The 27572-nt window shown below is 45.1% G+C and overlaps 1 protein-coding gene across 1 annotated transcript in view; it reads left to right on the forward strand.

Moving 5' to 3' along the window:
- The window catches only part of LOC147666124 (mucosa-associated lymphoid tissue lymphoma translocation protein 1-like), a 315600-nt gene that overhangs the window by 182318 nt on the left and 105710 nt on the right, over positions 1–27572 (forward strand). The window contains exons 7-8 of the mRNA XM_086949286.1: positions 13606–13783; positions 17031–17105. Of these exons, the coding sequence (XP_086805412.1) occupies positions 13606–13783; positions 17031–17105 (253 nt within the window). The remainder of the gene's footprint in view (positions 1–13605; positions 13784–17030; positions 17106–27572) is intronic.

Consider the following 27572-nt stretch of genomic DNA (forward strand, 5'->3'; position numbering starts at 1 on the left):
AAATTTTTAGAAGCAGCAACACAATTTTTTTAAAACAACAACAAGTCTCCCGGCTGTGCCTCAGGAGGTCTAAGCGCAGCGAATCACTTTGTAATTTTGTGTTGAACTGTGTGCTCAAAGTAAATTTAATCATAGGTATGAGTTCCTCTTTTATGAATGTTTCTTTTTTGACTACAAGCTTTTTATTGATTGCGATTTGGAGGTTTCATGTCATTCAAAAGCACCATGGTTTACATATTTGTTGTCCTTGTTTCACGCTAATGTTTTATTCATTGGTCAAGTTGTGTTGTGTATTCACAACAAAGAGGATTCTGGTAGTGTAGATTAGTTCTGGTACAGGGAGGAAAAAAAATCAATTCCATTCATAGACTGGAAGTAACAAATCAATATTGTCAGGTTAAATAACTTTAACTTGCTTTTCTATTTTTTGTATAACAAGATGGATAGACAATACAGAATACCTCACCTACATCCACTTGCTGGTGAGGACCAAGAGCAAGCGAGGGGAAGAAGAAACAGATGGGGACAGTGATAGAAGAGGATTAGACTGTAAAGAGATGGTAAAGGGGGCAGCAAACACCACTGGTCCGGTAGACCTCTTCCACTTAGTGGAGCGGACGGGCGCAGCGGGCGCGCCGTCAGTGCGCCGAAGGCGCGCCTAAGGCAAGCCCGTCTTCGCCCGTCATCGCCAGACCATCGCCTCTCGCCACCCCCCCTGGCTCATCCAGGCCCTGTCAGCGCATACGCTACGACGGTAAGGAACTCCTACATTTGAACCCTTACCAAAAATGCTCTAACACCACTGGCAGTCTAGGTCTTACGCATCTCCACTGCAACCACTGCCACTTCTCTACCAATGCACCCACCAGGGTACGGTGTGACCTACCAATTACCTCAAACCCGCCACTGAGGATACTTCAACTTAACTGCAGATCCCTCGTTAAACATCACCCTGAGGTGAATACGCTTCTTCAGGAGGAAAACCCTGATGTACTGTTTCTATGCGAAACATGGCTACAAGATGACATTACCACCATCCCCAACCTAACGCTCCCAGATGAGTTTAACCTGGTCACCATTAACCGCGAATCTCGCGGTGGCGGCATCGCAATTATCTATAAAAAACAGCTGACCTGTTCTTTTATCAAGGAACCTCTCCAAGACTGTGAATGCGCCCAATTTAAAATTAGTGTGACCCCCCAATTTATGCTAACAGGCCTATACATTTATCGCCCTCCAGGCCAGGCCACTAGATTTATTAATGCCCTCCTCGAAACGGCCACAGTGCTCACCACTAAATTCGCCAACTTCACCATCTTAGGCGACCTAAACTTGCACTTTGATGCGACTGGCGATAATGTCATCACTAATCTTCTCGCAGACCTCTCGGCACTGCAATTTAACTCCCTAGTCCACACCTCTACCCATATAGCTGGACACACTCTAGATCCGATCTTCTCCAACATACAAGAGGCAGCTGCAGAAACCCCCCACCCCAATGGGATGGACGGATCACTATCTTGTTAAACTGAGCGTCCCGGCACCCCAACGTCAAAACAAAACTGAATCCATTCAGCGTCTAAAAAGACCCTGGCACAAACTCTCCCCATCTGCCTTACATGAAACCCTTGGAGAGTTTCAAAACGAAGTCAACCAGGATATAGACGCAACCTACACCTCATTTACCAAACTGGATCAGTAACGGCCTCGACTCTCTTATTCCGGCTAAACTGACTAAAGGACGTAATATACCCTCCAACCCATGGTTCGACGACACCCTTAGGGCAATGCGCAAGGAGTGCAAAAAGGCTGAGCGCCTATGGAGGAAGCTATATGATAATCAGGATAAGGCTAGATATCTATCTAGTCTTAAAACCTACCATAAAGCTATTAGATCCTCCCGCGCTTCTTTTTACTCCAACAAAATTAACTCCAATACAAACCCATCTAGAATCATTTTTAAACTAGTGAAAGAGCTCCAAAACCCTAGAGCGCCCCCTCCAAAAATCTCCTCCCACCAGCAATGTGAGCAGCTCGCAACCTATTTCATTGAAAAAGTCCAGAAAATCTATGCAACCTTTCCACAGACTGCCCCTCCCAATGGAGTTTCTATGTCCACAGCCCCTAACATCCTACCTCTGTCCCAAATTCCTGCCATCACCGCTGCAGACCTGATCAGATTGGGCAAGAAAGTGAAGACTGGTTCCCCAGCCGACCCCATGAGCCCTGCTCATTTCCTGGCCTCGATGGACTTTTTTCTACCCCCCATGCTGAACATCCTCAACCTCTCCTTTTCTACAGGACTTGTACCCATAGCTTGGAAACAAGCATGGGTATCACCAATAATTAAAAAACCTACCCTTGACCCCACCAAGCCTGAAAATTTCCGTCCCATATCCCTTCTCCCCTGGATGTCCAAAATTGCCGAAACCCATGTTAATAATACTCTATCGAAGCATGTGGAAAGTCATGGAATTCTTGATCCCTCCCAAAATGGCTTCCGTGCAGGCCATAGCACGGAGTCCGCCCTACTGGCCACTACGGAGCATCTCCGGATGATTTTGGATTCCGGTCATAGTGCTGCGCTGATTCTTCTTGATCTCAGCGCGGCCTTTGACACGGTATCCCATGACATCCTTTTGAATCGTCTGGAGATGACCGGTGTGACTGGCCTTGCACTTGCATGGCTCCGTTCCTTTCTTAAGGATAGATCCTTCAAGGTGTCGGCTCCTCCGTATCTTTCTAAACCTCACCCCACCGCTCAAGGTGTTCCCCAGGGCTCAGCGTTGAGCCCCTCCCTCTTTAATCTTTACGTCCAGCCACTCACGGACGTGGCTAGAGAGTGGGGGCTCACGCTTGTCTCGTACGCAGATGATACCCAGCTGGTTGTCACCCTATCGGAAAGCCCGTCCCTTGTGGCATCCAACTTTAGAGAAGGTATGACTGCTGTGGCCCGATGGATGACGGACAACTACCTCCAACTCAACGCCGGGAAAACCGAGGTGCTCCTCCTAGGCCGTAACACCAGCCTGTGGAACGAGCACTGGTGGCCGTCATCCCTAGGCGCCACCCCACTCCCCAAAAACTGTGTCAAAAATCTGGGAGTCTGGGTCGATGCCAACCTTAGCTTCCAGTCCCACACAAAAAAGGTGGCCACTACCTGCATAGGCCTTTTAAGGAACCTCAGGCCCATACTTGGGCTCTTCGATTCCAAGGCCCGCCAGCTTATCATCCAGGCTACCATCTTATCACGCCTGGACTACGCTAACGTCCTCCTTTTGGGAGCTAATAAAGCGGAAATTGCTAGGTTCCAACGCATACAAAATGCGGCAGCCAGAACGCTGGTTGGCCTCCCACGCAGATGTTCAGCCAGAGCTACCATTCGTAAGCTCCACTGGCTGCCCTTGGATCGCCGAATCAAATTCAAGGCCTTAGTCACGATCTTTAAGATCGTGAAACAAGGAAACCCCCCTCTACTTCGCAGCCTTGTCAAACCTTACGTTCCTGGCCGTGCCTTACGCTCTGCCAACCAACTCCTCTTAACAATCCCAAGGTTTCGACTCTGCCGGACAGGAGGCCGCTCATTTAGTGTCCTTGCCACCACACTGATCTCCCCCTTAGCATTCGTTCCATCGACTCCCTCCCTGCCTTCCGCAGAGCAATTAAGACTCACCTCTTCCCCGCTCCCTAGTTTTCCTCCCTCCCCCTCTATCCTCAGTTTGCACGTCTGTTCTCAGCGCCGGGACACCCCTTTGCCGGGGTAGCTGTTGCGCTTTACCAAACCCTGAAATAGAAAAATAGAAATAGTGAACTTATGTTGTTGCCTGTTTGGTTATTTGAGGGTACACGCAATATGCATCCGATACATGATCACGTAGGTACACCGGGCATGTCAATTCTTGGAATTCCTTTGTAAGGAACTGTAAGCATGGACCTAGGCTTTGTCAAATTGGAATAGTCTCTGTTCAGACACAGCTGTCAATTTTTACATGCCCAGCACGTCCCAAATTTAATGAAACCAATCGGTGTAATTTGATATTTTGTACGCGCCTGAGCGGGCCAGGAGGGACTGTTTGGCCACACATAAAGTTAAAGTGATAGCCCTTCAACGCACTGATTTCAGGGGATAGGTCAGGGCACTAGGGAGAAGGAAGAGGACATTGTTTGTGAGCCTAGGAAGCACAGTGTCATGGCTTAGATCAATGGCATGAAAGACTTTGCTCCAGTACTGGTGTATCTTAGGGAAGTGCCAAAAAGATGTGTCCGGGTCCCCGCCTGCCCACAACCTCTCCACCAGCTTGCATCCCCTCTGCTTCCACTGAGCTGTAGGTGCTGGAGTGTTTTGCCAATAATGCACCAGTTTGAGGAGTGTCTCTTTGCCGGGGGCACTGCACGACAATGTGTTCGGCCTCTTTCTCGATATCTGACCACTCCTTAGGAGTGAAGGGGCTTTCGCATTCCACTTTCCATCGCAGCTGTGCTCTTTATTTAGTACAGGTTTGCGGGGCTTTGACAAAGTCATAGATATCGGGCAGTAAGTGTTTGTGCGTGTAACGAGTGATAAGCCATTTTTCAAATGGTAGCAATGGGCTGCTAAGGTGTGGATGTATAGAGAGCTGTGTGACCCAGTGTCTAATCGCCGTGTATTGCCATTGTGCTGTTGAGGGTAGTCTATAATTATGTTGGATTTGGTGGAAATCCATTAGCCCTGCATGGTCGAATAGGTCGCCTATTCTCTTGCAACTAGACTGCTTCCACAGTAGACATTCAGAGCCCTGACAACCTGGGGGAAAATCGGGGTACCCAATAATCGGGGTTTGGGAAGAGATGCTGGTGGACCGCTTCTTTGGTAATTGCACCCTATCCCAGGTACCTATGGTAGCCCGAAGTACAGGTGAAATGTTAATTCCAGGTGGCCGGTAAAACTTGGGCAGCTAAGTGCATCTTCCACATATGAATGCTGGCAAATGCCTGATCAATGAACCAGCAGTATATTTCTGTAGTGGGCCTGTCTCATTCCACTAGATAGTGCAGTTGTGCAGCCTCATAATAATGTATCTGGTGAGGGATCTCAAGGCCTCCTTCCGTGGAGACAAGTATGCCTGTTGCTTGGCTATGCATGCCCTTTTCCCCGCCCATATGTAGTTCTCTATAAAGTGTTTCAGTTTGCCTGGAACTTGTGGTGGGGGTTGTAGAGGGACAGTTTGCATAATATGCAATATTTTAGGCAGGAATGTCGTTTTCATTGACGCAAGTCGACTCAACCAGGACAGAGTGTAGTTCTTCCAGTTCTACAAGTCTGCGCGTTTGAGAGAAGAATGTCATAGTTGCTTTCAGCTGTCTGTGTGGGGTGGATATGTAGGGCCAGATACACCACTCCCTGTGTGGCCCATGGGAAGGAAAAGAGGCCCTTACAGGTGGTTTAGGTGGTTCGCAGAACTGTGAGGTTGACTATCTGCGACTACTGAAGGTTGACTTTGAACCCAGGGGCCTTCCCAAAGGCCTCTAATTCATTCATGAGTGAAGGTAGAGAGCTGAAAGGATGTGTCAAAGCTGTCATAGCATCGTCCGGGTAAAGGCCTAGTTTGGGGTCCCTCCCTCGCATGAGAATACCCAAAATTGTGAGGTTTCTATGGATACTTAAGCAACGGGCTCCATATAAAAGGCAAAAAGGAGCAGTGACAAGGGGCATCACTGCCGAGTGCCGCGAGCAGTATCAAAGAGAAGAGATGTTAGGCCATTAACTTGGAAGGTTGTCCTGGGGTCCTGTGCAGCTGCTCCATATTCATTGTATAAACCAATGGCCAAGGCCCACCCTTTGGAGTACCAATTGTAGGTAAGGCCAGTGGACCTGGTCTGATGCCTTTTCATAATCAACTGAAAATAGGAGTGCAGGCACTTGAAATTGTTGAGTTTTGTCCAGGAGGTGGCAGAGACGTTTGGTGTTGTTGCTACAGCCCCTTTCGGGTATAAAACCGGTCTGATCTGGGTCCACAAAATACTTCATATAGGTGGCTAGGCGAGCCGCCAGTATAATAGTGAAGATCTTGATATCTATATTCAAAAGCGGGATTGGCCTATATGATGAGCAGTGCGCTGGATCTTTACCTGGTTTGGGCAGGACCATGATGGTGGCTGCTTTCATGGTATCTGTTAGAGAGCCTGTATCACTGAAAGAATTATACTATTGCGTGAGGATAGGGGCAAATGATGAGGCAGCAAGTTTCAAAAGTTCAAGGGGATAACCCTCCTGCCCTGGGGTTTGCCTAGTTGGAGATGGGAAATCGCTGGCAGAACTTCTTCTATTTGTATGTCACGATCCATATTTAAGTCTTGTTAAGACTCTAGGGCCTAGATGTAGGTAATTTTATTTTACCACTTCTTAAATACTGAATTTTACTGATTCGGTATTTAAGAAGTGGTAAAATAGAGGGGGGGATGTAGGTATTACAGAATCGGTAAATACCGAATCGTTAAGATTCAGTATTTACCGATTCTGTAAATACCGATTCGGTAATGCCCATTGATTCCTATGGGCATTGAAGCCCATAGGAATCAATGGGCATTACCGAATCGATATTTACCGATTCGGTAAATACCGATTCCAGCAAGGGTGCAGGGGGTGTCACTTTGACACCCTCTAGCACCCCAAATACAGGCATGTCTGTCTGTCACATGGCATAGGTGTGCATGCACACCTGGATTCGGTATTTTACCACCCAATTGGATTGGGTGGTAAAATACCGAATCTAAAAGGCCTTTGGGACTCAGAAGAGTCCGACCTACATCTAGAAGTTACCGAATCGGTAAAAATACCGATTCAGTATTTTACCGGTTCGGTAAATTTACTGGTTCGGTAAATTTACTGAATCGGTAAAATTGGCCCCCTACATCCCAAACACCCATTTACCGGTCGGTAACGGCCGAAATCGGCCGTTACCGGCCGGTAAATGGCCACCTACATCTGGCCCTAGGTGTTCTATGGGAGCCTACTCTAAATTGGAAGAAGTAACCCTCTCTGCTAGGTCTTCAGCTGAATATAGATGTACATAGAAATGCTAGGTTAAATGACGTTAAAGATTGGAAAATAACTTGTCACATAATTATTGGGGTGGTTCAACAATGTCAATCTCTGACAGACTTCAAAAAGATGCAAAGGCATACATCTTTGCAACAAGAGACGATCTCAAAGAAAAAGTGCAGCCAGTAAGTCGGAAGCTCATGCTTCATCTCAATTTACAGGGGACTATATCGTATGAAACACCTGTGATGTATCCCTGTCTACAACAGTGTTTAAATTGTCATAGCTGAAGACCAAACCTAAAACCCTAGTTTCAATGAATTTATATTGTAAAACTTCAGGTTGTTGTGGAAAATGAAAGTGGAACGAGATACCCTGTTTGCCGTCGTGCAAAAAACATTGTTGGCATACGACATTGTCTCTCCCCAAAGAGATGCAAGATGCCTCCCCAACTGGTCATAGATTGTCACTGAACATGCCCTGTTCTCCATATTTTAAGCCATTCAGATCACCGGACGGACTCATTACCTGAGGGTGGATGTAGATGGTTTCGGAATCCACAGCTTTATGTGCAAAATAAACGTAAAGATTGTCACAATTTTAGATATCTAAACCTCTGCCCTAGTGTGTTACGATAGTTCCGTGGGCATACAGTGACTGCAGAAGAAGCAGGATCGGGGTAAAAAAAGAGAATACCAATGTATTGGTCCACATCGCAGGAAGAATCTATTTTAGGGACAAACCCCAGACTGAGCTGTCTGTGGACACTTTAGTTAAAAGACCTATGGATATCAAGGACACAGACTGCTCTAGGCAACATGCTGCACTAAACACGACCAAACACAGTTTTCATTAACTGAAGTTTGTGGCCTCTCCAACTTTTTCGATTAGTGATGCCTATTCAAATCAGACACCAAGGACAAGCCACTGAGAAAAGAGAAGAGTGCACCACCTACTTAGACCATAAATAAAACTTGAAAGGAGACAGTGAGCAGAGGTATGTATACCCCAAAACTCACCCCATGGACCCTTAAATGATGGATGATTGTATTTTGGACTCTTTGGTGTAGAAAGTTAGGCCAAAATCAAATCTTCACAACAGGAAACTCTGCGCTCATTATTGGCTACTTATTAATAAAGCACCACTCTTTGACAAGCGTAATAGTCAGCAGGCCGTGGGAGGAGAACAATCTCAATAGGCACGGGATGCCCAAAACCCCCCATTGATAAGATGCCTGGGGACAAGAAACAGTTGCATCCACCTCTGCCGTAGGGCTACCAGAATTACAGGAAAAGTTTGGTAAAGCATATATGAAGTACTGCAGTGGACAAACAAGGGATTCCACCCCCTCCCAACAACACCCCTCAGCTTCTGAAAGCAGTGGAAATGGGGATTAGAAGCATTCTACTTTTCTGCAAACATGTTTCCAGCAAGATTCTGAAAATGATTTCAAATGTAATTGAGGGAAATCAGTAGACCTGAAATGAGGACTATCTCCTAGCGAGTTATCCAATCCCCTAAGGTGGATAGTAGGTATGTTGTCCAGCAGGATTACCATTATCTAGGAAGAGATTGGACCATCCATCTCTTAGTGCTCAGTGATGCATGTTCCCCTATTTGTTTAAGGAAGCTTTCAATAGTGTATTGAATATGCAAAGCACAATGACCTTGATCGAGGATTTCCGTATTGAGAGACAGTTGAATTGATGACAATTTCTTGAGGTTCAAAGATTTGTTTGATCCCTCCATCGACCTTGGGAGAACTTACCAACCTAGCCCGCACACATTGTTTTGAAATGTCTGTTGTCAGAATTATTAGGTAAGGAAGACTTAAAGATCTGTTAGCCCTAACCACTATCTCTTTCTGAATCTTTCTATATCTTCTGCAGTATCTCCAGCAATCCTCCCATAGAGTCCATAATGGCATAGTCAAGCTGTTTGCAGATGCTTTCAGACAGCAAGAGGAATGATGACTTTTGATAGTTCGTCTGGGGGAGTCCTCATTATTATCCTATTCTTACACTGCTCAGACCACTTTGGACAGCAAGATTAAAAATCCGGTGACTAAGATGAGGAAAATGTTTTGGCTTTGATGAGGGCTTGTAGTTGGTGAGTTAGGCTGTGTTTCCTTTTGCTGATGGACAGATTAATGAGTTTGTGGATTTTTTGTATCCAAGTAAAAAGACCACAACCAGAAAGTGGATAATGAAATTAAATGGGCAAGAAACATTCACAAAGCCTCTTTCATTTTCAATAAGTGGAATAGTGTTTCACTTATGTGACCACTGTCACCCGAGGGATGCCATGATTGTTGAAACGTTACTGTCAACGTCCTCACCAGAGGAAATTAGTTATGGCCAAATTAGTGGACATTTGGGGAAAAGCAAGAATTAAAAACCAGAAAAGGTAAATTTTGGCAAAATCTTGTACAAGTTTTAAAAAGTTTAATGCTCCCTGCCAAGGTAATTGTTTAAATCCGATGTTTCATTAATGTAATCAATAATGTGGTGTACGAAAGCTTGAAAGGAGAATAAGAGGAAAAAAAGGAAAGAGGAAGAAAAGAATGAACAATGGTTATAGCAAGATATTGTGGCAAATCCCAGCCAGCTTTCAATTAATTAGATTTCTCTGGACCTTTTTATTCAAATATGTATTCAAGATTGTAAGTCGATGGAAAACATTAGGCAGTTGTAAGCAATTCGGTATGGCACACATTCATTGCTGAAAAAAGTATTCTTTTTAGGCTACGGCAAATATTAATTGCTGAAAATGTGAAACCTTGTGACCTATGATAAACACTAATTGCTACAAATTGTGACCTGTGTAGAAAAGCTAGAACAGCGTCTCTTAAGTTTAAGTAGGATCAGGCCATGGTTTTGGTAGTTGTAAGATAAGGCCTCCTTTTGCCTAACTGTCACCTTGCAGCCTACTAGGAGTTGTGAATGGCTTCCAGGAAAGGGAACAAAAGGGCTTGGATGGGAGGAGGTGTGACCGTCTCCCGACCGAATGGCCTATGCGGATGTGCCCACCAACAGTATAACCTTTAAAGGAGTATTTCCTCTCGCAGGCAGATATACCTCACGCTTAGACCATTGCCCAATTAGTCAGAATGACATCAAACCTTGTGAGAGGAAAACCTGTTCTAAAACTGGTTTCCTGGGGGAATTTCTCATTTCCCTAGACATACCTCAGGGGTGTGCTGTGAGCTCTCACCAGGGGAGGAAACGTTCTGCCATGTTGGATTTTGTCAGAGCAGGGCACTGTGGGTTTGCTTGGGCCCAAACCCTCCAGAAATTGTCAATGCTGGCGGGGTTGCCTCTGTGATTTTTTTCCTATTGTTTAGGCAGCCAACTCCCACCCACAAGCTGGTGGCAGGCCACAAAATGGCACTCCTGGATACCCTTTTCAGAACACATTGAACTGAGGAAGACAGAAGAAGGACTATACCTGCTGAAAAGCGGACATAAAAAAGATGAGTGCATCAGCTGTAACCTGTGCAGAGAAACCCCAACTGATGTACCAATTCCCACCTGATGTACCAATTCCCACTTTAACCAAGTAAAGAAGACCTTTCTGACCCGGTGTAGTTCCGCCATATAACCGCAGTTGGAGCTGCTTTTGTGCTTTTGGAGCTAGATTCATCTAAAAAATTTAAAAAACGTATCTCGGGTTATCTAAGTCAATTTTTTGTCATTTTGGTGTCTATTTGAACATAGCATTTTAACATTTTACTTGTTTTTTTTTAATATAAATTGGAGTGGAATGGTTTTTGTGGTGTATTTTTGACTCATCAAAAGTTTTGTTCTGATAAATGCTTTACAATGTTTCTTCTTACTTAAGCCTGTTTGCTTTGTGTTACAGCGACCTAATGTTTGAGCTCAAATTTAAATGACTGAAACCTAACTAGCCCTAGTAAAGGATTGTTCCATTAATACTTGAAGAGGACTACCATCCACTTCAACGAATAATCCACTTTCTCACAATAGTCATCGGCATTAGATTTGATTAATACCAATAGCTTTTTTACACTATCTGTAGCTTTTGGGGGGTCGCAGGCACACAAGCTGGGTTAGTACCTCTTTTCATGGTATGTACTGTTTCCTGTGTTCTTAAATCTACTAATATGTTTTTAAATACAGTTTCCAACCACTAAAGTTAGTATTGAGACTGTGACCTAAATGAATTTGAGATTAAATAACTTGTGTAAAGTTGCCTCAAATGTTATCACACTCTTTGAAGCCCTTACTACGTAGCACTCCCAAGTGACATACTGTATGTTTGTTAAACGATGAATGTGTTAAATGTAAAGGAGAAGTATGGCCGCACATTGTCTTTGACCTTTTTTATCACTTTCTTCCTTATAGTGCAGAGACTAACAATGATTCTCTCATTAAGCATTTGGTGGACCATTTCTAAAGCAGCCAGAATTGCTTCCTCAGTGATCACCCCTCCTCCTCAGTGGAAGTTCCTCATGTCCATTCCATGTCTCTTCATCCATGATGAGATGTTGCTGACACTGGAAAAACAATAGCAAAAACCAAGTAAAAAAAGATCAACGAGAAAACCAGGTGCAAGAGCAGGAAGATGATAGATACACATGAAAGATCCACTGATGAAAACCATGTCCACCACAATTAAAATTCTTGGACAAACTCCAAGAAGTAAAGGTCTCCCGAATGGCAAAGTTTTTTTGATGTCTGTATGTATGTATTGGAGGTGGGCAAGGCAGCAAATTTACCAGGGCGAGCTGAAACAGGGGTCGGCTCTGTCTACAAGAGTTAGTTTATGGGCTGAACCTTGAAAATATTTGAAACCTAAATCATGCAATAGGCATCATGTTAAAATATGATAAGGTGTCTTTAAAATTAAAAAAAGAGTATTTCCTTAACACATGGAAGTATTCCTCCTTAGTACATCAGATTATACCTCCGCATTGAAAAGTTTTTATTAAAAGTCAGAGAAGATAACTGGGAAATATTCTTGTCTCTGCTCTGAGGATAATGTTGTTAGTGAACTGAAAGACAAGTCAGTAGTAATGTGTGCCCTCTATATGTGGCCTAGATTCTAATCATAGATGGAGCAAATTTATAGGCTACTAAATCATCATAAGAGAGGTTTTTGTACAGCACACATCCTAAACTCTGGTATTTGAAAGTGCTCTTAAATAGGATAATGAACAAATAGGATATTTGCTGAAATAATGTATTTCCCTAGGGTCACAATAGTGTGACAACCAGGGAAGCCTGGATCAATCCCATGTTTTCCAGTTTTAGAGTACAATTTAGCCACTATATAGGTATCTCTTTTTCATGTCAGAGTTTATTATTTTATCCTCCATTCTTTTAGGATGAGATTGGAGCGCAATTGGGAATAGAAATCCACATTTTATTTCTCGCATTATGGTTATACAGACTTTGGTTCAAACCAGGTTTCTCATGGTGCATGGTCGGCATTTGTAGCCACTTGGTCACATCCCCTTCTGTGAAAGCTGGGTTTAGTTTGGGCTCCAGGTTCCAGGAAGACCTCGAGCAGACCCAGAGTTGGCCATTGGGCTTGAGCCTGCCTCAAGCTTTCAGTGGCTCGGCCACCTCTAATATGTAGCCAGTATTTATATAGTGTGAACCTAGCTGAAAGGCAGCAAAGCAATATACAAGATCAAAGACACGGTCAACATGTAATAGAAGTGGTAGTTTGTGTGGACCGTTACTGCATCTTCAAATAGTGTTCTGTAAAGAGGTTAGTCTTTAGCTCTTTTTAAATTTTCATCAGGGTAAGAGCAGTCCTGATTACCTACTTCTGAGATGTATAACCATATTGTGTGTCCTAGCACTCCAAGGTCATCTGCCGGAGGTCCCTGACAAGCACACTAGATCTCCTCCTCCACGAAAGGATGGAACGTATCATCTAGGCCATTGCATGCCTATATCCAGGAAACATAGGGCTATATTTATCACACAGCTCCTTTCCCCACTTAAGTCTCCATGCAGACTGTGAACAAATGATGCCTATGTCAGGGAAAACCGATCACCGCAATCGCCATGAAGAGGTAACGGAACTGCTTAAATGGTCTGTCCTATGTTCTCAGCAAGGCTCGGATTCAGCTGTACGTCACTAAGTGTACACCCCCCCTTTGTAACCACCACCACCACTTTTGGGCTCCTCCCTATGTCTCAAAACAGAAGTGGTTGTTTAGATCCTGCAGACCCTTTTCCGATGCTGGAAAAATGAATGAGCCACATAGGTCATGTATTGGACGGTTTTCCCATCTCATATGGTGGGTCCCCTCATAATACTTAGTAGTAAAAAGACTAGGCAATGCCTACTGTATTGCAGTTATTATGCTGTTAACCATTCCTTATGTTTGTGTGTCTAATGTAGTAATATATAAATGACATGATCTCTATATTGAAAATATTATTATGAATGCAGGAAAGTACTTTGTTGAAAATTATAATTAAAGTGGATATGTGGGAGTGTGCCTTTTTTTTACTACAATATTGCAGGTTCATTAATGTTGTATGTTTCTTGTTTTACAGATGCTTGTATAGTGCACTCATTTGAATGATTTTGCTTTTCATTACAGGTCTATTGTACTATGCTGGGCATGGATATGAAAACTACGGTAACAGTTTTATGGTGCCTGTTGACGCCCCAAACCCATACAGATCTGCAAACTGCCTCTGTGTACAAAGCATCCTGAAGCAGATGCAGGAGAAGGAGACTGGCCTCAATGTATTTCTGCTAGATATGTGCAGAAAAAGGTATTTGGCAGGCTTTTAAGAGTATGAAATTGGTATATGAACACTTTAATTCAGTGGACGTTTATGGCACATACAGTTTAACTTAGCAGCTGGATCGGAAGGGGTATTCGTAACACTAGATATGGGTAGGTTTGCAGGTGGATGTTAATTTTGTGTGTTGAGCAGGTGGTTCTGCTCTGCTTTTTTCTCTAAAAATGTGTTATGCCCACCATGTTCCTGATCAGAACCAAAAGAGATATCATCTAGCAGTTAAGTTATCACCTATGGGTCACTGGGTCTCAGTTTAAGGTCTAATTACGAAGACATTTTAATAAAGTTGGTAATATTGGACAACACGTTGTGGCATTATGTCCATTTCATCACCTATCACTTGCTTCTAGCACTGATGGCGTGGAGTAAATAAAGCTGCTTCATGTGACTCTGGCATTGATCTAGTGTTGAAAGGTAACCATGGAGCAGATTCCCAGCATCCATCTTTGTTTGAATTGACTGCCAGATTTCTCCATTCCTTTTTAGTGTTCCTCTTACCCCGTTCTGTCTCTCTCCTTGCCCAGACCATTCCTAATTTTGACCTGTGGACTTTCCCCTTCCTACCCTTTGCCCATCCCTACACTTGCTCCATTTACACCTTCCTCTCCATATCCATCTCAAATGGAAAACTGCCTTTACGACGGGCAAAGCCATGTGTGCCGTCTAACTGCAAGTTATGCCTTAACCACACATATGCCTTAACCACACATACGCTGCTTAAGGCAGTGTGCGGTCTAGATGCTGGGATGGGCGTGCCCAGGAACAGGAAGGATTGTGAGAGGACGTGGTGAGATAAATGGGGCTGGGGCTGGGTTTTGGGGGGTGGTTCTCTAGTTCTTAAGGGTTGGGGTCGGTTCGCTAGTTCTTAAGGGTTGGGGTCGGTTTTAGGCCTCGGGGTTAGGGTAGGTTTTAGGGCTCTGGGGTGTTGGGGTAGTGTTTAGGGCTCGGGGGGGTTGGATAGTGTTTAGGGCTCGGGTTGGGATACAGTTTAGGACTTGGGTGGGTTGGGGTAGTGTTTAGGGCTCTGCAGTGTTTAGGACTCAGGGTACTATTTAGGGCTCGAGGGGGCGGGGTTGTTTTTAGGACTCAGGGCGGGGGTTTGGGGTGTGACCTTTAACACACATTCATTTACCAGTCGTGCCTTTACCATGAAATTGCATGGTAAAGGCATGCGTGGTAAAGGAATGCGTTGATTAGACGCATCCGTTTTTGGGGTCGCGTAGTGGAGGCACACGCAGTTCTTAATTACAATCATCTGGCATGGTTTCCGCTCCAGTATATATCCCTTCTTCTTTGTCCAAGCTAATGGGGTCCTTCGATGCTCCCCACTTTTCTCGTCCGTGCTCCGCAGTCTCTCCTAACCCACTCTACAATGTCTGAAATTCTGTTCACCTTAGCATTTAGGCCATTAACTTCTTAATTATCTAATCAACAAACTTTGCTTCCTTGTTTCGCTTAATTTGAGCTTGCTTGCTAGGGTGATGGGCATATTGAGTGTAGTAAGTCAGAATGCTGAGCTATAGTTTTTATATGCTCCAGACTTGTTGTGAACACACCAACGCACCTGGATTCTGTAAGGAATTTTTTGTCCATGTTTTGTGGATTGGTCCAATTCTTTCCTCAGAGAAAGTGTGTTTAGTATGTGTGCAATAGCTAAACAAACAGCAATCTAGTTTGAAAAAATGCAACCGATTGCCAAAATTGGGTTAGTGAAAAAAAAAAAATATTCCGAAACAACAAATAATTTCAGATTTCAGATACTCGGGATCCAATGAGTAAACAGGAAAATAGAAATGCATCCACTGCCAAGTTATATCAACCCCCTACCCCCCACCCCCCGTTCAGGATGTCCATTCTTATCCAGACTTTTCGCAGATCCCACAACATTGGTTAATTCTGGTGAGGTTGTGTTTATATCCCACTGATGTTCGGTTTTCCGAATAAAGCTTACACAGTAGAAGATTTGACTTTATGCGCCCTTGATGGGGTCTATACAAACAGACCTGCACATATTATTCTTCAGTAGATTTTACATGTCCCAGAGAAGATTTATTGTCCCGCTTCTGCGTAGATATACTTTTAGACCATGCCAGCCAGCACTGTTTTTTACTCGAATGCTTGATGACCCTTCAGATTGTCATTCTTTAGCTTCGTTTTTCTGGTCATTTCTGAAGAGCAGAAGATCACAGATAGACTGTGTTGCAAGAGAATTGAGTTGATAGTTTTATCTCCATTTTTTTATGAATTGCAATACATTTTTATTTATGATGGACTAAGCTCTTTGAAAAGATATACAATCAAATGACTTTACTTTTGAAGCTGCTATAGTGTTTTATGTTACTCATATTTTTGTTAACTTTTGCATAGTTACTTAGTTTTTAGTGGTTGAATGATAATGTACATCATGACGTCTGTTTATCAATCTTTTAGTTTGATTTTAGGATTGATATTTTAAGCTTACTGTGATATGTAAATGTAAATGTCAATGTAAATGATATGCATCTTACGAACTTTTTGTGCTACGGAGACGTAACGAAATAGTGTTCTGATTGTTTGATCGAGTAAACATTGTCTGGTGGGATGTTCATAAAAAAAGAAAGAACATAATTTTATTTTTATTAAATGAAAAGCTAGTGAAGCTATAGTGCAGGGAAGTGGCACAGTGGATGATGAGCTGTTTGAGGTGCGATCAAATCCCCATTCAGGAGGTTCAAAGCAGGGCCGGCTCTAGGCATGTGCAAGCTGTGCACCTGCACAGGGCCACCAAACCCCAGGGGCCACCACGCCAATATATATCCTTAATACATTAATCCTCTGAGGATGGATACATATTTGCGTGGCGGCCCCTGGCAGGGATTTGGCGGCCTCCGGCTCTGTTCCACTACTAAACACCCTGACCCCCTCCCCTCTTTACTGGCCTGCGCGCTCCGCCACGCCCGGACTACCTCTTCCGGGTCCCCTACCTACGCTCCTTGCCTAGGGCCACCATGAGCCTAGAGCCGGCCCTGTTCAAAGCCTTTGCTGGAGATCATACTGTGACAAGCCTCCAGTCACTGTGGGTACCTATTACGACAGTGCCTCGATGTGCCTATCTCAGCTCGAACATCAGCTTGATCTTGGTTTAAAAGGTATCTGGTAAGAATGCCATTATTTTGTTGCTGGTCTAAATATGCAGTGTTCCGCCTCTTAATTATGCTGTTCCCTTTCTGTTTTATAGGAATGAGTATGATGACACCATACTGATCATGGAAGCCTTACGGGTCACTGCGAATATCGTTTTTGGATATGCCACGTAAGTGAGCTTTACGGCAAGAGCCCTAGAATTTAGTGTTGAAGCCATGAAACTACTTCCTCTGGATCACTGCACTTCCTCTTGCAAGTATCCATTTTGGTACTTCATGGAAATAAATAAATACACACCACTTTTATTGGTCTTTAGCAGTACTCGGTATTATCTCAACAATGCATGGAGACTGTATCACTCACCCCTTGTGTTTGTTATGATGTGTGGTTCTACAAGTCGCTGTTTGTGGGCGAATGGGGAGGACTGTATTGTACTACTGGCTTCTAAATGCAAAGGAGCTAAAAGTGTGAAGTTGTACAGAATTGCAATAAACTGAGAAGAAAAGATAAAAGAATAGGTAATCAACAATTGCAATGGCAGACTCCCAAAACCACACCTCCCACACAGTTCCTTATAGTTAAAGAATGGTGCACTTCATCCAAGGTGTCAGCTGTTGTTTGAATCATCTGCTCAACAGAAATACGTAAGAGTAAACCACAGAATGGTGCACTCACGAAGACATCCAGAATTCTCTTTTTATATTAATTTTCTCCTTATTGAAATTGTAATGTATTTTCATAAATGCAGCCAGGGTAATACCCAACATGTTTCGTTAAGTAAAACTGACCTTCATCAGGACTTATTTTTATATATATACCTCTATAAATAGTTTCACAAGAAGTCCATTCGAATGCTTATCTCGAGACACAATAGTCACCCATTTCATGCTTGTTCCCAAAATGCAACACCTAAATCCATGTATTTCTCCAAAACGTCACAAGGCGAGCGCGTATTTTATGGAAAAAAATACATACTGACCTCTTTTATTGGTCTTTAGCAGTACTCTCTGTTGTCTCAACAAAGCATGGAGACTATACCACTCACCCTTTGTGTTTGGTATGATGCTCTACAAGTACCCGTTTGTGGGAGAATGAGGAGTACCTAAAAATGATGGCAATTATGTAATAATTTTTGACTGACATTTCACAGTCTGGCCTCCAAAGTATCTAGGTTAAATTATATATACATTTTGTAGATGGAAACCAACATTGAAGTACTTAAATCAAAATCAATAGTGTATCCTGCTGCTGAATTTGGCACTAGCTTCAGATTGTGTTTTGATAGTCCTTGAATGCCTTAGAGATCCTAGCCTTGTTTGTGAATATAGGCCTCCTACCTGACCAGCACATGTTTATCTGTCCAGTGCTTCAACACTATAAACTAAGCAAGGCCTCTGGTCATAGGTTTATTACATCTGGTGCCAAACTACTTTGGGATTTGCCACTTGTGTGCAGAGGAATGCTCTTGCTCAGGTTAGATGTAGGTTTCGTTACCCTTAGTCACCGGGAATTGTGCCAGAAAAAATATTTTTTTTTGCTTACTTCAGACTCTTGATAAAAGCTCATGGTTGCATAATTGTCGATTAACAAAGAGTTGTTTTCAGCAATAAGTTGGGGAGAGGATGTAGCTTTACGGCTAGAGCGGTCAACCTCGAAGCTGGGGAACTGGGTTTGAGTCTCGGCAATGACGCTTAACATCCTGTGCAAATCACTTCATCTCCCTCTGCCTAACAAAAATTAATCTGTCCTTCTGTAACAAAACTGGTGCTCATGCAAATCGCTCTGATACCCGATTTCTCTGGTCTAGTTTGCGCTATATAAAACAATTTAAAAAAAAAAAAAAAAAATGTAGGCCTGATGACAGGGCCATTTCCTGGTTGCAAACTCTGCGATTCTCAAAGCCACAGACTTTGCAACTGCAAAATAGTTTTTGGTTATGTACTAAACCCTATTTGTTTTTTGGTAAAGACTTTGCGAATCGCAAATTAGGGTTATCACTTTGTGTCAAACCGCTAGTAGGAAGTTGTGTATATTCTGGAATTCCGAATGGCTCTCTAAACCTGCAAGCGCCTGGATACCCTGTCGGGTGATTAGCTGCGCTTTTCTAAATGCTGATTAATTGCTTGAAAGGGAATTGCTTCCTAATTGTAGATCACAATGAGATGTATCATTTACTTGTTACCACTGTTGTTGTTGCAAATCATATTTACAACAAGGGGTGGTGAGGGACAGAGTCTCTGAATGAAGCAGAAAACTCTCACCCAGTCAAAAGATCAGGGCTAGATCCAACACCGTTTTTTAGCTCACTGCACCATCCCAGTTTCAGAACCTGGCTGTATGCAAATTAGTCTGTTCCTGTCCCAGTGCATGATGGGAACAGGGCAAACCAAACTACAAAAGCCAATTCTTACACTGGGAAGGAAACAAGCTCCCGGGGACCGGTTTCTGGCATTACAGCCGTCTTCGGCCCGGTTTGCTTGAATCCTGATGGTGCAATGAGCAAGGGACTCATGTCTGAGTATACCCTTCCACGCTTAGGGTGGACAAAAATATTTACAACAAGGGGTGGTGAGAGACAGAGTCTCTGAATGAAGCAGAAAACTCTCACCCAGTCAAAAGATCAGGGCTAGATCCAACACCGTTTTTTAGCTCACTGCACCATCCCAGTTTCAGAACCTGGCTGTATGCAAATTAGTCTGTTCCTGTCCCAGTGCATGATGGGAACAGGGCAAACCAAACTACAAAAGCCAATTCTTACACTGGGAAGGAAACAAGCTCCCGGGGACCGGTTTCTGGCATTACAGCCGTCTTCGGCCCGGTTTGCTTGAATCCTGATGGTGCAATGAGCAAGGGACTCATGTCTGAGTATACCCTTCCACGCTTAGGGTGGACAAAAATATTTACAACAAGGGGTGGTGAGGGACAGAGTCTCTGAATGAAGCAGAAAACTCTCACCCAGTCAAAAGATCAGGGCTAGATCCAACACCGTTTTTTAGCTCACTGCACCATCCCAGTTTCAGAACCTGGCTGTATGCAAATTAGTCTGTTCCTGTCCCAGTGCATGATGGGAACAGGGCAAACCAAACTACAAAAGCCAATTCTTACACTGGGAAGGAAACAAGCTCCCGGGGACCGGTTTCTGGCATTACAGCCGTCTTCGGCCCGGTTTGCTTGAATCCTGATGGTGCAATGAGCAAGGGACTCATGTCTGAGTATACCCTTCCACGCTTAGGGTGGACAAAAATATTTACAACAAGGGGTGGTGAGGGACAGAGTCTCTGAATGAAGCAGAAAACTCTCACCCAGTCAAAAGATCAGGGCTAGATCCAACACCGTTTTTTAGCTCACTGCACCATCCCAGTTTCAGAACCTGGCTGTATGCAAATTAGTCTGTTCCTGTCCCAGTGCATGATGGGAACAGGGCAAACCAAACTACAAAAGCCAATTCTTACACTGGGAAGGAAACAAGCTCCCGGGGACCGGTTTCTGGCATTACAGCCGTCTTCGGCCCGGTTTGCTTAAATCCTGATGGTGCAATGAGCAAGGGACTCATGTCTGAGTATACCCTTCCACGCTTAGGGTGGACAAAAATATTTACAACAAGGGGTGGTGAGGGACAGAGTCTCTGAATGAAGCAGAAAACTCTCACCCAGTCAAAAGATCAGGGCTAGATCCAACACCGTTTTTTAGCTCACTGCACCATCCCAGTTTCAGAACCTGGCTGTATGCAAATTAGTCTGTTCCTGTCCCAGTGCATGATGGGAACAGGGCAAACCAAACTACAAAAGCCAATTCTTACACTGGGAAGGAAACAAGCTCCCGGGGACCGGTTTCTGGCATTACAGCCGTCTTCGGCCCGGTTTGCTTGAATCCTGATGGTGCAATGAGCAAGGGACTCATGTCTGAGTATACCCTTCCACGCTTAGGGTGGACAAAAATATTTACAACAAGGGGTGGTGAGGGACAGAGTCTCTGAATGAAGCAGAAAACTCTCACCCAGTCAAAAGATCAGGGCTAGATCCAACACCGTTTTTTAGCTCACTGCACCATCCCAGTTTCAGAACCTGGCTGTATGCAAATTCGTCTGTTCCTGTCCCAGTGCATGATGGGAACAGGGCAAACCAAACTACAAAAGCCAATTCTTACACTGGGAAGGAAACAAGCTCCCGGGGACCGGTTTCTGGCATTACAGCCGTCTTCGGCCCGGTTTGCTTGAATCCTGATGGTGCAATGAGCAAGGGACTCATGTCTGAGTATACCCTTCCACGCTTAGGGTGGACAAAAATATTTACAACAAGGGGTGGTGAGGGACAGAGTCTCTGAATGAAGCAGAAAACTCTCACCCAGTCAAAAGATCAGGGCTAGATCCAACACCGTTTTTTAGCTCACTGCACCATCCCAGTTTCAGAACCTGGCTGTATGCAAATTAGTCTGTTCCTGTCCCAGTACATGATGGGAACAGGGCAAACCAAACTACAAAAGCCAATTCTTACACTGGGAAGGAAACGAGCTCCCGGGGACCGGTTTCTGGCATTACAGCCGTCTTCGGCCCGGTTTGCTTGAATCCTGATGGTGCAATGAGCAAGGGACTCATGTCTGAGTATACCCTTCCACGCTTAGGGTGGACAAAAATATTTACAACAAGGAGTGGTGAGGGACAGAGTCTCAGAATGAAGCAGAAAACTCTCACCCAGTCAAAAGATCAGGGCTAGATCCGAACACCGTTTTTTAGCTCACTGCACCATCCCAGTTTCAGAACCTGGCTGTATGCAAATTAGTCTGTTCCTGTCCCAGTGCATGATGGGAACAGGGCAAACCAAACTACAAAAGCCAATTCTTACACTGGGAAGGAAACAAGCTCCCGGGGACCGGTTTCTGGCATTACAGCCGTCTTCGGCCCGGTTTGCTTGATTCCTGATGGTGCAATGAGCAAGGGACTCATGTCTGAGTATACCCTTCCACGCTTAGGGTGGACAAAAATATTTACAACAAGGGGTGGTGAGGGACAGAGTCTCTGAATGAAGCAGAAAACTCTCACCCAGTCAAAAGATCAGGGCTAGATCCAACACCGTTTTTTAGCTCACTGCACCATCCCAGTTTCAGAACCTGGCTGTATGCAAATTAGTCTGTTCCTGTCCCAGTGCATGATGGGAACAGGGCAAACCAAACTACAAAAGCCAATTCTTACACTGAGAAGGAAACAAGCTCCCGGGGACCGGTTTCTGGCATTACAGCCGTCTTCGGCCCGGTTTGCTTGAATCCTGATGGTGCAATGAGCAAGGGACTCATGTCTGAGTATACCCTTCCACGCTTAGGGTGGACAAAAATATTTACAACAAGGGGTGATGAGGGACAGAGTCTCTGAATGAAGCAGAAAACTCTTACCCAGTCAAAAGATCAGGGCTAGATCCAACACCGTTTTTTAGCTCACTGCACCATCCCAGTTTCAGAACCTGGCTGTATGCAAATTAGTCTGTTCCTGTCCCAGTGCATGATGGGAACAGGGCAAACCAAACTACAAAAGCCAATTCTTACACTGGGAAGAAACAAGCTCCCGGGGACCGGTTTCTGGCATTACAGCCGTCCTCGGCCCGGTTTGCTTGAATCCTGATGGTGCAATGAGCAAGGGACTCATGTCTGAGTATACCCTTCCACGCTTAGGGTGGACAAAAATTTACCCCCTTTTCTGAATCGTTGTTGCAAATCATTCATCAGTTACAGACTCCTCAAAAGAGGTCATAACCCATTTGCAAAGGAGGAGTAGTTCCTAGTTGACAATTTCCCCTTCAGTAATTGTGCTGGATGACCATTAGAGGCGGAGGTGCGCTCACGGGTTAGGCAGTATTCAGAAGACCGCTGCCTTCTCCTTCTGATGTGTTCTCAACTGGGAACTATATTAAAAAAACAGATTATTTCAGGAACGTGGACTGATTTACCCAAAAAGTTTCTCCTTTGTGAATGTGAGTGCAGAGATAGTCGACTACTGTTCCTTGCAGGCCACAATCTCTGTTTGTAAACAAATCAGAGGGGATATTAAATCGCGAATTGATATTCATAAGGCACCTCCTGCTGTGTCTGGAGATTTTGCAACGTGACCTATTCGCACATAGATCAGATTGCAAAAGTAGGGATTGGTTTCAAAAAGATGGGGCACAATTTGTGACCTGTCGTTTTGTACATCGGGCCGTTGTCCTGTCCCTCTCTCTGAAGTGGAGCTGAGCATATTTAATGTTTTAGAATGTAATTTTATCTAATTCACCTTTTCTCGTTCTCATCCATAATGACCTATGTACAGCAGTTTAGGCCTTTTTTCCTTTGGCGATTTTAGGCAATTGTAGTCCAAGTGTGGATTGGCAGCAGTTCTTTGATTAATAGTAATATTGGAACCACTGAGCCACTCCTCTGCAGTGCTCTCCACACTTACCTCCCAGACATACTCATGTTTGTGGGTGAAGCCTGCCCATCGAGTGCCTGCTCCTTTTTGGGCAAATGCATATGGTATGCTGCCATACATTATATCCCAAAATCAGAAGCCAACCTTCAAACCAGGGATTACACATGGCCCTCCTCTTCCATGCGGTCCGTAAGAGCACTCTCCAGCAGGGAATGCATCTCTTGACACACAATATTTAGTTCACCAAGGAGTGTATGCCCTAACCTTTATCAAGAAAGGTAAATATGTTAGTACTCCTACTTTATTTGCCAATAACATGTCTGCCTTTCCCTTTTTCTAAATACATTCTACATACGATGTTTAAAAGCCTAGTTCCAAAGCATTTCTGGAACCGCCCTTCAAGGGGCAGATGGCATCAAATCTCTTACAACCAGCCCTTTTGGCGTTGTCTTTGTAGCACAGACAAGCGCCAGTGCATCTGGTGGTACCTGGTTCAAAGCTCCAAATGTGTCTGCCAAGCAAGCTTGAAACTCTCCTGGTGAAATCAAGTATACTCACCACGGTATCAGTCCAGACACCTGTCAAGTCTTTATCACCCAAAGCTCTGTAGACGTGTTTCGGCAAGCTACTCAGGTGTGTCCCAGAGGCTGTGAAAGTTAAATACCTGATTAAGCACAGCTCTACATAAGTGATGATTTTATCCAGCTAAATGTTTGTGGGAATACATTCGAAATACGTCTACTCTTGCACAGCATTCACCAGCTGATTTGTTATATTAACTGCAATTCAGTTAGGATGAAAATAGCACACAGAATGTTATGTTATGTTATGTTATATTTGTCTTGTATAGCGCACGGCTACTCAAAGAGTGTCCCGGCGCTTTGATGCAAACCTGTATCACAACATAACAGAAAGAAAAAAGCAGAAAAAGGGGGGAAAAGCCTGACTAACCAGCGAAAATGATATCTAAGAAATAAAAAGCCAGGTTTTGAGGCCCTTCCTGAATGCCAGTAAATTTGAAGTGCTGCGCAGTGTCACTGGCAAAGTGTTCCAGAGCTGCAGAGCCAGCAGTCTGAAAGATCGGCCTCCTATGCGTGCCCTTTTTATTCGAGGGACCACGGCAAGAAACAAGGACCCGGACTTCAGGGACCTTGCAGGATGGCAGAAAGTTAGTCTTTTTTGTAAGTATTTTGCTCCTGAGGCATAAAGAGCTTCATGAGCCAGGGTCAAGGCCTTGAAAATTATCCGCTTCCGGATGGGGAGCCAATGAAGTGACTGCAGGAGGCCCGAGGTTCTAGCTCGGCCAGGTAATCCAAAAATGGCCCGTGCTGCCGAGTTCTGGACCACCTGCAGTCGTTGCAGCAGATACTCCGGCAGGCCGAGATAGAGAATATTAGAGTAATCCATTCTCGACCCGATTATGGCCTGCACCGTTATCTTCCTATGTTCCTCCGATAGTATGGGAAGAAACTTGCGAAGCATCCGAAGCAGACCGAAACAGGTGCCAGTAAGACCGGTTCGCAATCTCAAGCCATTATCAATCTTAATCCCCAGGTTCTTGGCCAACTGGGAGGAGCCTGCAGGAGGAAACATATTCGCCGGCCACCATTCCTGCCAATCTGGATCCGATCTGCAACCGAAAAAGAGTACCTCTGATTTATCAGAGTTGCACTTGAGGCTGTTGAGTTGGAACCAATTAAAAACAGCCCCAAGGCAACCCCGGATACTCTCTCCATCAAAATCCGCACCTCTCCCGCACGTGAAAAGGAGCTGGGTGTCATCGGCATAGGAAACAATCTGGGCCCCGAAAGACTCCGCCAGTGCCGCCAGAGGGGTCATAAAGATGTTAAAAAGAGTCGGGCTCAGCACTGAGCCCTGATCGACTCCGACACCCAATGACGGCATTACGGCGGAACTCGAGGAGGCCCAGACCGTTTGCGACGGCCAGCTAAGAAAGATCGAAACCAGCTGAGCACCGCCCCCCTCAGACCGATCTCATGAAGTCTGGCGAGGAGACCCTCGTGGGGGACGGTGTCAAAGGCCGCCGACAGATCGAGCATCACAAGCATCGCTTTGCCACCAGAGTCCAGCACCTCCTTAATAGCCTCCGAAACTTCCAAAAGCACTGTTTCGGTGCTTAAGTTGGTGCGGAAGCCGGATTGAGTGGAGTGCGTTAGATCATGCGATTCCAGATAATTGGAGAGCACCCTATGCGCATGCTTCTTGAGGATCTTGGCAAAAGCGGGCAGGAGCGAGATAGGCCTATAATTAGCCAATACGTCCGAGTCCAGACCGGGCTTTTTAAGCAGAGGGATAATCATCGCCTGCTTCCAGATCTGGGGGACTACACCCTCACTAAGAGAGCGGTTCAAAAGGGGGTTCACGATAGGATTGATGACATCCGCCATTTTAGCCAAAAATTTGGCAGGGCATGCGTCGCGAGGTGATCCCGATTTGAGACAGGCCATCAGATCCAAAGATGAGGAAGCTGAAAGTGGTGAAAGTCTGCCAAAATCGGGACTACACTAGCTGTAGAAACAGGGACACCCTCTGAACAGTAGGAGACTTCAGGCCCCTTCAAAGGAAAGGAATCCTGAATCAACTTAATCTTGGAGGTGAAGAAATTGGCAAGAGCACTCACCCATGCCTCCGTAGGGGGTGCCTGAGTCAAAGGGACACGAGGGGCCATAAATTCCCTTACAATGGCAAATACCTCCTTGCATGAATTGGAGGCTGTCTCAATTTTTCTTGCAAAGTAACCTCTCTTCTCAGAGAGAATGTCGCGATGGTATTCTTTAACGGAGGCTCTGTAGGCGAGTTTTGCCGCCGGATTGTATTTCGCCCGCCACGCTCTTTCTGCCACCTTGCACTGCCGTCGTGAAGCCGCCAGTGCTTCGGTAAACCAGGGAGCGGACGCCCGTTTTACAGTATTACGAGGAGGCCTCACTGGGGCAAGATCATCCAGCCTCTCCGAGAGCCACAGTTGCAACAGCTCTGAATCCCTTTCTAAATCCCCTGTAAGGATCCAAGGGTGAGCCAGACATGCCTGTGTCAGCAGCTCTGGAGTCACCCAATGGAAAGCCCTAGATCCTTGGCAAAACTGCCGGGGAGGAACATTCGATGGTTTTCTTTCCTCCGACACATAGTACTTGACCAGCCTGTGATCTGACCAAAGCACCTGAATAGGTGCTAGCATCTCTATAGAGGTCGTCGAGAAGACCAGATCCAGGATATGGCCCTTTTCATGTGTCGGTCCGCAGTAATAAGGTGAAAGGCCGAGAGGCGCCGTCACATCCATCATTTTAATCGTGTCTACATCCGTTACGTCATCCATATGGATATTGAAGTCGCCTGCCAATATACACTGCTCAGATCTGAGTGCCAGTGTTGAGATTATCGACTGAAGCTCTTCAAAGAAGATGCCTGTCGGCCCCGGGGGTCTGTAGACAAGAAGTCCTTTGAAAGATTGGTGCGGCGATAATACAATGGAGAAAGCGAGGGATTCGCAGCCCATAATAGCCTCCGTAGGAACGGTGGTACAAGTGGCTCGTTTGTTCACCACAAGTGCAACACCCCCTCCTCGCCCTTTCAGTCTATCTTGCATAAGGATATTGTAATCAGGGGAGATAGCTGCGGCAATATCGGGGTTAGAGAACTCCCCAAGCCACGTCTCAGTCAGCATCAGGCACAGAGGTTTTTCTGTTACCAAAAGATCATGAATGTCCAAAGCATGCCGACTGAGAGATCTAGTGTTTAAAAGCAGACAAAGATGCTTAACACTATCTGCCTCCCTATCAAACACAGGAACCTGATTTTTCTGAGGCAGCCATCCACAGTCAGGGCATTGGCTCTTGCCCTTGTGGCGGGCAGGAAACACTTTACAGCAAGAACTCCCCATCTTTTGTAAAGACCGGAGCTCCTGCGCCGAGTATTGTAGCATGATGGTAAGATAAAAAATGAGGATCGCCAGAGACCAGTCCAGCCCGCCGCCCTTGACGCCTCCGGGACGCTGACGGGCACAGACGGGCTGGACTCTGGCGTGACTCCGGCGTCACTACGGCGAGAACGCTGCGCGAAAATGCTGCGCGTAAGAGAGGACGCTTTATATGCAGGCCAGCGTGTCCTTGCGACAGCTGGTCTGCCAGCAGAACTGGCGCCGCCAGGAGTCCAGAAAACTACCCCCAATATGGCGCCCAAACCTGCGAGAGACCAGGGAAACCAGGGACCCGCCAAGCGCGGTGG

This window comes from Lissotriton vulgaris, unplaced genomic scaffold (assembly GCF_964263255.1).
Source record: "Lissotriton vulgaris unplaced genomic scaffold, aLisVul1.2 SCAFFOLD_1362, whole genome shotgun sequence".
In the NCBI taxonomy this organism is placed as follows: domain Eukaryota; kingdom Metazoa; phylum Chordata; class Amphibia; order Caudata; family Salamandridae; genus Lissotriton; species Lissotriton vulgaris.